At 43.6% G+C, this 13,220-nt stretch overlaps 1 protein-coding gene across 1 annotated transcript in view; it reads right to left on the reverse strand.

Moving 5' to 3' along the window:
- Positions 1 to 619: 619 nt before the first annotated feature.
- PER3 (period circadian regulator 3) overlaps positions 620 to 13,220 on the reverse strand; it is a 66,789-nt gene continuing 54,188 nt past the window's right edge. Inside the window, 3 exon segments of the mRNA XM_068985741.1 lie at positions 620 to 772; positions 2,199 to 2,349; positions 2,915 to 3,098. Of these exon segments, the coding sequence (XP_068841842.1) occupies positions 620 to 772; positions 2,199 to 2,349; positions 2,915 to 3,098 (488 nt within the window).

Here is a 13,220-nt window from a genome sequence, read left to right on the forward strand (position 1 = left end):
CCGGGATCTCAGTGGAAGGCAGAAAATCAAAAGGAAAAGCATCCATAAGAATGAACATCAAAGTTCAACCCTAAAAACCAGGAATTTCCAGGATACCAGTGAGCAATACGTTTTCATACTGGTAAATGCTGGAGTGACCTGTGTTGTGAGAACTCTGGAATGCTGGAGCTTAACTGTGGAGGCATGTGTCACCGTGCAAAGACCAGGCGAGGGCAACACGGTTATGGAGACTGTCGGGAAAGGTGCGTGACCTCTAGTGGGGATTTCTTCAAGTCTCTACTGTGGGGCAGGAAATGATTCACGTAACAACAGAACAAAACCAATGAGGCTAATGTTTGGGATTTTTCTTGCTATACTCCTAACTACAATTTATTTGGGCTGACACCTGAAATGAAGTTTGGCTGTTCACATACTTCTTTAGAGGCCATCCAGTCTCACTAGAGGACAGCTAATAAACTAGAAAAAGTCTATTCGCCAGTTTAAATACATTGGGAAAAAAGAGGAGTGAAAGAATCTATATACAATGTCTGCTTCAGGAAAGAGATGTCTGCTAAAAAAATCAAGAAGGGAAAGCCTTAACATTCAATGACAGCTTCTTGGTCACTTAAGCTGCAAGGGTTCAGAGAGAATCACAGGGAGGAGGAGCAGTCCAACAGGTCTGGAGAGGCAGTGCAGGTCCTTCAGAGTCACTCGGCTGCTGCTTCTGTTGGATCCGGACCATGGGGTGTGCAGCATCACCAGCTGAGTCTCTGTGTCCGCAGGTGACACAGCCCTCCAAAGGGGAACAAGAGTAGGTAGGTTAGTTGATGTCAAGTCATCTGCAAAGTTCTAAAGTCAGTAAAGTGCTGGCCTAGCAACCTGTCTAATTCCCCCACATAATTTATTTAATAAGACTATCATTTATTTATTTATATTTATTTAACTAATTTATATAATTTCACTATATCTATCTAATAAGACTATTATACTTCATTCTTCATTATTAGAAGGTAAATGATGGTAATCATTTAAATACTTTTGCTTGAATTGTTCTGGGGCTCATTCTTCACATACTCTACCCACAGAAATCCTACCTCTGGTGTGAATCTAACATCTTGAGTTTGAACTCTTCTCAAACATGCATGTGTACTTGACATGCAAATCTTATACTCTCCTCTCCAGTCAAGCATGGATCAAACCAGGTGTGTTTATTCCTAACTGGCCCATAACATTCCAACGGGTGGAAGAAAAAACCACCTGGAGTCAAAAAGACCTGTATTTAAAATCCGATGAACTGTGTGAACTTACACAGTTGTGTCTCAGTTTGTGCAGGGGGCTTGGCTCCTGAACCCTGAGGCTATGAAAACCTATGGATGCTCACATCCTTACATAAAATGACATAGTCCAGTCAGCACTCAAGGGTTCCACATCCTTACCGGGACTGAAATTTGATCCATGATATACAAGGCCTCACTTTGTTGCTATTGGTAAAGTGGGGTAATAACACATCCCACAGAGGAAGCTGTGAGAAGTAAGGTTTCCAGTGGAATAATGCAATGCATGGTGGGCCTTCTGTATCTGCATGCTCCACATCCACAGATTTGACCAACCACAGATCCAACACATTTGGGGATGAAAATTCCAAAAAGTTCTAAAAGGCAAAACTTGAATTTGCCATGCACTGGCAACTACGTACACAGCATGCACATTGAATTTACAACTATTTAAACAGCACTTACACTGGATTGGGTATTCTAAGTAATCTGCAGATGATTTAGGATGGATGGGAGGATCGCACAGTGGAGTAAAGTGAAAGTGTCGGTCGCCCAGTTGTGTCTGACTCTCTGTGACCCCAGGAACTGCAGCCCACCAGGCTCCTCTGTCCATGGAATTCTCCAGGCAAGAAAACTGGAGTGGGTAGCCATTCCCTTCTCTAGGGGCTCTTCCTGACCCAGGGACTGAACCCAGATCTCCTGCACTGCAGGGGGATTCTTTACTGTCTGAGCCACCAGGGAAGCCTCAAGGGGGATGTGCACAGGTTACGTGCACATACTATGCTGTTTAACACGAGGGGCTTAAACATTCGTGGATTTTGGAAGCTGCCGGGAACCCTGAAACCAATCCCCTGCAGAAACCAAGGGACAAGGGTACAGCCAGAGCCCAGAACACTGCCCGGCACAAAGCCGTCAGCACACAACAGCTGTTATTACTGTGCTTACCTGGGTGTCTATTTCCCGAGGGATTGCCCAGCTGTGAATCCAAGAATGCACGCTGGCTATCTCCTCCCTTTGCCCTCGAGAAAACTGTGGCTGCTGCCGTCTCATGCTTTCCAGCTTCTCTAGGTCTTCTTTCAGTACAATTTCTTTAACCCTGAAAACAAACAAGTGGACAAACAAGCGCTTCACCGTCCTAAACAAGGCACAGGGTTCTTATCTTGTCATCCAAGACCAACATTCATTTTGGTTTGTAACATACTTCAAATCTCTCATTAAAGTACGACTTCATATCTCACATTGAAAAAAAAACTGACTCATTTCTTTGTCAAGTTGGTAAAGCTAGACCTCTTTTTCTTGATGGAAAACACCTGCATAGAGTTGTAATGCGTCATATGGAAGAAACAGGTTTCCTTCAGGTCTTCTCTTCTTTTAGAGTGAGGAAAAAAAAAAGCCCAGACTCTAAAAATAGTTCAGGTACCGGTGAGCCATCTTGGAAAGCACTGCCTCTCTGTTTTCACCTTATGACATGTAACATTCGTATCCACTTCCACCACAACCATTGTTTTAAGAAATCATTCACCATTTGACTTCAAATCAATGAATTTGAAAATACATATCTCTGAGGATATGTATAAAAATGTTAAAATCACTTTGTATTAAAAAACACAAGAAACCACAGAACACTTATATAAAGGTGGGTCCTCCAACGTGCTTCTTACCTCTCAGGCACCTGATATGTCATGAGAATGCGGTCAGGTGTCTGCTTTATCTTTCTCCAGATGGACTCTTCAGCTAACTTAGGAAATGTTCCTTTTTTCTGTATGTCCTGAGATTGCTGCCCATTTTCAGAGATTTCTGAAGAATCATCACTAGGAGCAAAGTTTATACTGCTGCCACTGCTTCCTATCAAAAATCAGCAACAGCAAAGAAAGCCAAATTAGAAAATACCCGTCAGGGGCTGATCTGCCAAGCTGGTCCTCATTCTTCACAGACCTGGGAGACTAGCTGGTAGTGTCCTTCACCACCCAGCCCAGCATCATCCCAGGTCACCTCAGCCTTCCCGTTCCTCCATCTTTCCAAGATCTCTTTCTCAGTCTTCCTGAACTATCCGCTCCTCAAGGTCATACCGCCTTTCTCATCATCACCCATAACAGCTGCATCTCAGCTCCACTTTCTCCCCTGCTTGTTCGGTTGTTCCAACTACCAATCTGGAACAGAGCTTTAGCCATTCTGCTTACAGCCCAAAGCCTATCACTCAGTAACATTCTGCCATACCTGAGTCTTTTCCCCTTTCATTTCCCACAATATCAAAATGTCAACTCTGATAAAGCCACTTATTAATTCCATTCTTATCCGAATCCAAGTTGCCAAAAGCACAGAGAAAGTCACATGGAACAGGGTACGTTGGTTCTGCAGTAAATTCATCATCAACAAAGGACCATCAGAAAGCCTGTAACCCTGGTACAGTTCTCTGGTCAGTGCACTATTTCCAGCAGGATTATCTTCTGATCCCTATTTCCTTCCTCAATCTCACACATAAGGAAAGAAAAGGAAGCTATGAGAAATGAAATTCATTACCCTGATGCCAAACACAAATTTACTCATACGTGCATTCTCTCTTAAATGCCCTCCTATTAAAACAGAGAAGCCATCCATCCATGCCAAGGCCCATCCCTTTACAGCTGCTACAGAGCCTCATAGATCATTCCTTTCCTGTCCTGCATCTAATTCTTCCAGGTCCTCCTTGTTTACTTTGAAACAATTAAAACAAAGTACCTAATTTAAAAAAAATAAGCATATGGGTAAATATAAAAGACATTTTTCCTCATTAGAAGAAAATCTCTTTGAAAGGTAATTATTTAAACCCAAAAACAGCAACATTTTTACCGTGGGACTTGTAATACATGTTGAAATAAATGACACATTTTACTTAGCACAAAAGACAAGCGGACGAAATGGAAGTAGTCTGTTTTAAAGTTCTAAGACAAAAAGTGAAAGAACAGTGTAAACTGTGATAAGTAGAAGACATAAGTATAAATCCTACAGCAATGACTAAAATAATTTTTTTAAAAAGGAAAAAAACAACAACAAAAAAGAATAGCTGAGAAGTCAACAATGGAGAGAAAAATGGAGCTTTGGGGCTTCCCTGGTGGCTGAGATGGTAAAGAATCCGCCTGTAATGCAGGAGACCCAGGTTTGATCCCTGAGTTGAGAAAATCCCCTGGAGAGGGAATGGCTACCCACGCCAGCATTCTTGCCTGGAAAATTCCATGGACAGAGGAGCCTGGCGGGCTACAGTCCATGGGGTCATAAAGAACTGGTGTGACTGAGTGACTAACACTTTCATGTTCCTTCTATACCCATTTTAGAGAGTTTTAAAAATCATAGATATTGAATCTTGTCAAATGCCTTTACCACATCTATTGAGATGATTATTATCCTTCATCCTGTTAGCCACATTATTTCACCCTGATTGATCTATGGATGCTGAAACATCTTTCCTTCCCTGGAATAAATCCCACTTGGTCATAATGTGGTGGTGGTGGTGGTTTAGTGACTAAGTCGTGTCCGACTCTTGGGACCCCATGGACTGTGTAGCCCGCCAGCATACTGGAGTGATCATAATGTATGATCCTTTAAATGTATTTGCTACTATGTGGCTCAGCTGGTAAAGAATCTGCCTGCAGTGCAGGAGACCTGGGTTAGATCCCTGGGTTGGGAAGTTCCCCTGGAGAAGGAAAAGGCTACCCACTCCAGTATTCTGGTCTGGAGAATTCCCATGTATGTCCACGGGGTCACAAAGAGTCAGACATGACTGAGCGACTTCCACACTTGAGGATTAATGTTCATCAGAGGTAACTGGCCTGTCATCTTCTTTGTGTGTGTGTGTGCTGTCCTTGTCTGGTTTTGGCATCAGGTAATGACAGCCTTGTAAAATGAGCTGGGAAGTGTTTCCCCCTCTTCAATTCTTTGGAAGAGTTTGAAAAGTAGAGGTATTAAACCTTTGAATGCATGGCATAGAATTCACCTGAGAAGTTGTCTGGTCCTCGACCTGTTTCTTGGGACATCTTCGTATGCCTGTTTCACTCTCTCTACTAGTGACTGGTCCATCTGGCTGGTCTGATGGCAGTGGGTCACCATCTCTTCGTGATTTAGCGCTAGCAGGTTATGTGATTCTAAGAATTTCTCCATTTCTTCCAGGCTGTCCAGGTAACTGGCATATAGCTGTTCATAATATTCTCCTCTAATCCTTTGTATTTCTGTAGTATCACTGTATTTCTCTTCTTTCACTTCTGGTTTTATTTATCAGAGCTTTGTCATTTTTTCTTCTTAGTGAGCCTAGCTAAAGGTTTGTCAATTTTATCTCAATTTCATTTCTTCCCTCTCTGATCTTTATGTCGTTCCTCCTTTGGGCTTCATTTAGTCTTCTTTTTCTAGTTCTTTTGGGTGTAAAGTTAGACTGTTTGATATTTTTCTTGATTCCTGAGGTAGGCTTGGATTGCTATAAACTGTCCTCTTAGTATTGTTTTTCCTGCATCCCATAGGTTTTGATATGTTATATTTTCACTTCTCTCCAGGTAATTTTTAATGTCTTCTTTGATTTCTTGACTCAGCAATTGTTCAGTGACACGTTGTTTGTGCTCAAGTCACTCAGTTATGTCTGACTCTTTGCAACCCTATGGACTGCAGACCACCAGGCTCCTCTGTTCATGGGATTCTCCAGGCAAGAACACTGGAGTGGGTTGCTATTTCCTCCTCCAGGGGATCTTCGGACCCAGGGATCAAACCTGTGTCTGCCAGCATCTCCTGCACTGCGGGGAGATTCTTTACCTGCTGAGCCACCTCAGTCTCTGCATATTTGTGAGTTTTTCAGCTTTCTTCTCATAGTTAATTTCTACTTTCATACCACTGTAACTGGGGGAAAAAGGCATGATATGATTTCCGTCTTCTTTAATGCCTTGTGACTTGAACTATCCCTGAGAAAGTTCTAATATGGACTTGAGAAGAATGAGTATTCTACTGCATTTGAATTGACCACATACATCCATCAATATATCCTTGCTGTCTGGCTGATCTATTCATTGATGTAAGTGGAGTTTTAAAGTCCCCCTGGTAGCTCAAATGGTAAAGAATATGCCTGCAATGCAGGAAACCCAGGTTTGATCCCTGGGTTGGGAAGATCCCTTGGAGAAGGAAATGGCTACCCACTTCAGTAATCTTGACTGAGGAATCCCATGGACAGAGGAGCCTGGTGGGCTACAGTCCATGGGGTCGCAAAGAGTGCTCCTATTAACAACTGTTATGTCTTCCTGATGACTTGTCCCCTTTATCGTTATATAACGTCCATCTTTGACCTCATTACATTTTTTCGGTTGAAGTCTACTTTGTCCAATACAAGTATGGCCACACAGCTTTCTTTTGGGTGCCATCTGCTTGGAGGACCATTTTCCGTCCTTTCTTTTGTGTCTGGTTTTCTGTTGAGCTGAGACAGGTCTCTTGGAGGCAGCATATAGCTGAGCCTGGCTTTGCAGTACTCCAGCCACGCTGTGTCTTTTGATTGACAAGTTCATTTACCCACATGGTGATTACTGGCAAATGTGGATTTAGTACTGCCTTTTAATCTTTTGTTCTCTGCGAGCTCTCCTTCCCCATTGTTTCTTTTTCCTTGTGTTTCTATCTGCCATTTTGGTTTGGTGGTTTTCTATAATGTTTTTCTTAATTTCCTCTTTTTTTTTGGTTTCAGATTTCTGCTCTGGATTTTTGTGGTTACCATGAGGTTTGCATAAAATACCTCATAAATAAAATAGCCCTTTGCATGCTGATAGCATCTTACCTTCACTTACCCATACAGGTCTGTCCTTTTCCTCCTTCCCTTTCATGTTCTAGTTGTCTTAAATGATCCCCTTTCATGTTATGAGTCTGTTACCAAACTGAAGTAGCTTTAGTTGTTTTTACTGCTTTCTCTCCTTTTAACTTTCATGCTCCAACAGTGTGTCTAAAAATCTATTCTGACTGAGTTGGGATTTTCTGATTCTATTTATACCTCACTCAAGGTTTTGTGTACTTTGGCCTTTTCATTTCAGGCAGAAGAGCTTCTTTGAACATTTCTTGTAAGGCAGGTCTAGTGGTGATAAACTTCCTCAACTTTTGTTTGTCTGGGAAAGTATTTCTCTTTCATATCTGAAGGACAGCTTTGCTGGATATTCTTGGCTGACAGTTCTTACATTTCAGTATTTTGAGAATGTCATTCTACTTCCTCTTGGCTTACAGAGTTTCTGTTGAGAAAACTGCTGATCGCCAAATGGGAGTTTCTTTGTAGGTTATTATCCTTTGCCCACTGGTTGCCTTTAAAATTCTTTGCCATTGACTTTTGACAGTTTTAATATAATGTGTCTTGGAAAAGAAAGTATTTTTCCATTGAAGTAATTAGGTATTCTCTTAGCTTCATGGACTTTTATTAATATATTCAGTTCCTCTCCCATGTTTGGGAAGTCCCCAGCTATTATTTCTTTATATTCTCTATTTATCAATAATTTTTGCCATTTTAATTGCAATGTACCTTGGTGTGGTTCTCTTTAGGTAGATTCTGTTTGGGACTCTTTTCTTCCTGGACTTGTATATGTTTCCTTTCCCAGTAACCTGGGACGAGGTTAAAATGGGCTATTTTCAGCGATTATGTCCTAAAGTATATTCTGTGATCCTTTTTCTCTCCCTTTTCCTCTGGAACCTCTGTAATGGGAATATTAGTACTCCTGGGAGATGTCTCAGATGTCTCAAACTGTCCTCACGTCTTTTTATTCTGTTTTCTGTCCAGCTTCGGTGATTACCGCTACTCTGTCTTCCAGCTCACTGGCCACGTCCCGTCTCACTTGGTTTACTATTGAGTCCTTCTGGTGTATTTTTCATTTCAGTTATTATATTCTTCATCTTTGTTTGGTTGTTCTTTATATTTTCTAATTCTTTGTTAAAAACTTTGAATTTTTCTGTTTATCCATTCTTCTTTCAGTTCTCTGATCATCTTTACAATCATTACCTTGAACTTTTTCTTGGGTAGATTGACTATCTCCACTTCACTTAGCTCTTCTGGGGTTTAAATCTTGTTCCTTTGCTTGGATCATGTTTCTATGTCGCCTCATTTTGCCGAAATTGCTGTTTTCATGTCTATGTATCTGGTAGGTTGGTTACGTTTCCTGATCTTGGAGATGTGGCCTTTTGTAGGAGATGTCCTAGTGTCTCAGAAGCTCACTCCCCTCTGGTCATGAGAGCTGTATGCTTGCTCTAGGACTGACCCCTAGGTGAGCTGCTGGGATCCTTCTGTTGTGGTAGGCTAGCTACCACGGGTGGTCTGGTAGACCTGGTTATCCCCCAATCTGGTTGGTTCCTAGGGCATGTCTTTTGCCAAGGCTGTAAGGACCATAAGGCACCTGGGGGCGGCACCCAGGGGCTGAGATGGGTGCAGTGGGGTGAGTGCTGACTCACTGGTGGGTGGAGTCAGTGTCTGAGAGATCCTGCCAGCCCGCTGGCAGGCAGAGATGTGTCCTGGAGTCTGGCTGTAGGACCCAGGGGTCCCAGAGCTGCTATCATACTGCCAGTGAGTGGGGCTGGTACCTGACACAGCTGGCTGCAGGGTCCAGGGTATCCTGAAGCTTGTGCTGGCCTGTTGGTGGACAGGGCCAGGGCCCAGCTGGTCCTAATGTTGGCGCTGGCCTGCTCACATGAGAGCTAGGTCCACAGGCTGCAGGACTGCCTCTCTCCTGCACTGGTGCTTGTCTGCTGGTGGGTGAGGCTGGGCCTGCAGCTACAGCAGGCTTGCTGGTGGCTGAGGCAGGAGGTTCTGGGTCTGGTGCCTGCTGGTGGTGGGAGGAGCTGGATCCCAGAGTCTGTGTGTTTAGGGTCCTGGGTGTCCCAGGTCTAGTGCCTGCACATGGGTGTGTGGGGCCTGGCCCTTGGCCCCTCGGTGGGCAGTCATGTCCAGGGAAAGGTGTGAACTTAGGGGTCTTAAGGCAGACTGTCTGCTCCTGGGTGGGGCTGTGTCCCTGCCTAGTTAGTTGCTTGGCCTGAAATGTCTAAGCACTGGTGCCTAAGGCCAGTGGATATGGGTGAGGCTGGGTTTGGAGGCTAATTAGCTGGAGGGAAGATTCTAAAATGGCACTAGCCAGCAAGGGAGTCCATGTGGGAGAATGAGTGCCCCCAAGTGGCTGCCACCAGTGTTTATATCCTTGAGGGCGAGCTCCCTTTAACTGGCTGCTGCCTCTGGGGAGCTTCCTGGTGGCTCAGATTGTCCAGAATCTGCCAACAATGCAGGGAATCTGGGTTTGATCCCTGGGTCAGGGAGATCCCCTAGAGAAAGAACTGGCTTCCTAGGGGACTCTCCAACTTCAGCCTGTGGGTCTGATCCAGGCTCCTTTCTGATTATTGCTTCTTCCCTGGGTCCTATAGCATGTGAGAGTCTGTGTGCACCTTTTAAGAGTGGGGTCTCTCTTTCCCACACCCCTCTGACTCTCCCCAAAGTAAACCCTGCTGGGCTTCAAAGTCAAACATTCTGAGAGCTCATCTTCCTGGAGAAGGATGCCAAGGCTATGGGGACCAACATGGGGATCAGACCCCATGCTCACTGGGGACAGCCTTGCAATTGCGATTACTCTTTCATTCATTGGTCACCCACTGGGGAATATGCGTCTTGACTATACTGTGACTCCCACCACCTACCCGTCTCATGGTCCCTTCTTTATATCATTAGTTGTTCAGTTCAGTTCAGTCGCTCAATCATGTCGGACTCTGCGACCCCATGAATCGCAGCACGCCAGGCCTCCCTGTTCATCACCATCTCCCAAAGTTCACTCAGACTCACATCCATCGAGTCCGTGATGCCATCCAGCCATCTCATCCTCAGTCGGCCCCTTCTCCTCCTGCCCCCAATCCCTCCCAGCATCAGAGTCTTTTCCAACGAGTCAGCTCTTCGCATGAGGTGGCCAACGTACTGGAGCTTCAGCTTTAGCATCATTCCGTCCAAAGAAATCCCAGGGTTGATCTCCTTCAGAATGGACTGGTTGGATCTCCTTGCAGTCCAAGAGACTCTCAAGAGTCTTCTCCAACACCACAGTTCAAAAGCATCAATTCTTCGGCGCTCAGCCTTCTTCACAGTCCAACTTTCACATCCACACATGACCACGGGAGAAACCACAGCCTTGACTAGACGGACCTCAGTCGGCAAAGTAATGTCTCTGCTTGTGAATATGCTATCTAGGTTGGTCATTACTTTTCTTCCAAGGAGTAAGCGTCTTTTAATTTCATGGCTGCAGTCACCATCTGCAGTGATTTTGGAGCCCCCCAAAAATAAAGTCTGACACTGTTTCCCCATCTATTTCCCATGAAGTGATGGGACCGGATGCCATGATCTTCGTTTTCTGAATGTTGAGCTTTAAGACAACTTTTTTGCTCTCCTCTTTCACTTTCATCAAGAGGCTTTTTAGTTCCTCTTCACTTTCTGCCATAAGGGTGGTGTCATCTGCATATCTGAGGTTATTGATATTTCTCCTGGCAATCTTGATTCCAGCTTGTGTTTCTTCCAGTCCAGCGTTTCTCATGATGTACTCTGCATATAAGTTAAATAAGCAGGGTGACAATATACAGCCTTGACATACTCCTTTTCCTATTTGGAACCAGTCTGTTGTTCCATGTCCAGTTCTAACTGTTGCTTCCTGACCTGCATACAGATTTCTCAAGAGGCAGATCAGGTGGTCTGGTATTCCCACCTCTTTCAGAATTTTCCACAGTTTATTGTGATCCACACAGTCAAAGGCTTTGGCATAGTCAAGAAAGCAGAAATAGATGTTTTTCTGGAACTCTCTTGCTTTTTCCATGATCCAGCAGATGTTGGCAATTTGATCTCTGGTTCCTCTGTCTTTTCTAAAACCAGCTTGAACATCAGAGAGTTCACGGTTCACATATTGCTAAAGCCTGGCTTGGAGAATTTTGAGCATTACTTTACTAGCATGTGAGATGAGTGCAACTGTGCGGTAGTTTGAACATTCTTTGGCATTGCCTTTCTTTGGTATTGGAATGAAAACTGATCTTTTCCAGTCCGGTGGCCACTGCTGAGTTTTCCAAATTTGCTGGCATATTGAGTGCAGCACTTTCACAGCATCATCTTTCAGGATTTGAAACAGCTCAACTGGAATTTCATCACCTCCACTAGCTTTGTTCGTAGAGATGCTTTCTAAGGCCCACTTGACTTCACATTCCAAGCTGTCTGGCTCTAGATGAGTGATCATATCATCATGATTATCTGGGTCATGAAGATCTTTTTTATACAGTTCTTCCCTGTATTCTTGCCACCTCTTCTTAATATCTTCTGCTTCTGTTAGGTCCATACCATTTCTGTCCTTTATCTAAGCATCTGAATGCAGAGTTCCGAAGAATAGCAAGAAGAGATAAGAAAGCCTTCTTCAGCGATCAGTGCAAAGAAATAGAGGAAAACAACAGAATGGGAAAGACTAGAGATCTCTTCAAGAAAATTAGAGATACCAAGGGAACATTTCATGCAAAGATGGGCTCGATAAAGGACAGAAATGGTATCATTAGTTGTAGAAGATCTGTATTTTTTTGAAAAACTTTTTGGCTGCGCTAGGTCTTCGCTGCTGCATGTGGGCTTCCTCTGGCTGCTGACAATAGGGCTAGGCTCCAGTTGTGGCGCACAGGCTTCTCTTGTTGCGGAGCTCAGGCTCTACAGGGCATGTGGGCTCAGCAGCAGCAGCTCGCGGGCTCTAGCGTGTAGGCTCAGTAGTTGTGGCTCCCGGACTCAGCTGCCCCTCGGCATGTGGAATCTTCCTGGACCACAGATCGAACCTGTGTCCCATACGTTGGCAGGTGGATTGATTCTTCACCGCTAGACCACCAGAGATGTCCAATAGAAGATGTAGGTTCTGATCTTTTTTATTGATAGGTGTTCTGGAAACAGCTGCAATTTTAGTTTGCCTGTGGAAGGAGGTGAGCTCACCTCATACATAAAAAGTAACTAAAAATGGACCACAGACTTAGCTATAAAATCTTAACCTGTAGAATTTCCAAGAGAAAACAGGAGGCCATCTTAGTGACTTCAAGTTAGGCATGAACTTCTTTAAAAAGGATACAAAAAGCACAGCCTATAAAAGAAAAAGCTGATGAACTGAACTTCATCAAAACATTTGCTCTTTAAAATGAAGATAAAGATAAAAAATTGAACAAAAAGACAAGCCACACACAGGGAAGAGAAATGAGTGTTTGATAATAGACTTGTATCCAGAATACACACAGAAATCTTACTACCCAATAAAAAAAACAACAAGCCCCCCTCAAATGGGCAACAGATATGAACACATCTGGATGGCAAATGAATAGACAAGAAGGCAGCCAATAGCATGAATCAATAGTCAAATGAAAACTAAAACCACAGTGAGTTTTTCAGTACACATCTACTTGAATGGCTAAAATTTAAATGATGGACAATGTCCGGTGTTGGCCAGGATGTGTTGTAAACTGGAGTTTTTATATGTGGCTGACAGTGATGCAAACGGTATAGCCACTTTGGAAAACAGTCTGCAGTTTCTTATAAAGTTAACTATAAACTTACCATGTGACCTAGCAATTTTGTTCCTAGGTATTTAACCAAGAAAAATGATAACATGTGTCCACAAGAAGACTCACACTTACATGTTCACAGCAGTGTTCTTCTTAATAGCCCCAAACTGGAAACAACTGAATAAACCATCAACTGGTAAATGGCTATTCATACAATGCAATTCCACTCGGCAATAGAAAGGAGCAAATTACTGATATGCACAATATGAATGAATCTCAACAGCTCTCTGCTAACTCAAGAGAACCCTGACACAAAAGACTGCACACTAGATGATTCGATCTATGTGAAATTACAGAAAGAGCAGCGTTACAGTGACAGGAAGTGGATCAGTGCCTGCCAAGAGCCAGAGGATCAGGGACGGGCTCTGACTGCAATGAATCAAAGAAGAAGGTTTCCAGGTGGTG

This window comes from Capricornis sumatraensis, chromosome 14 (assembly GCF_032405125.1).
Source record: "Capricornis sumatraensis isolate serow.1 chromosome 14, serow.2, whole genome shotgun sequence".
NCBI lineage: Eukaryota > Metazoa > Chordata > Mammalia > Artiodactyla > Bovidae > Capricornis > Capricornis sumatraensis.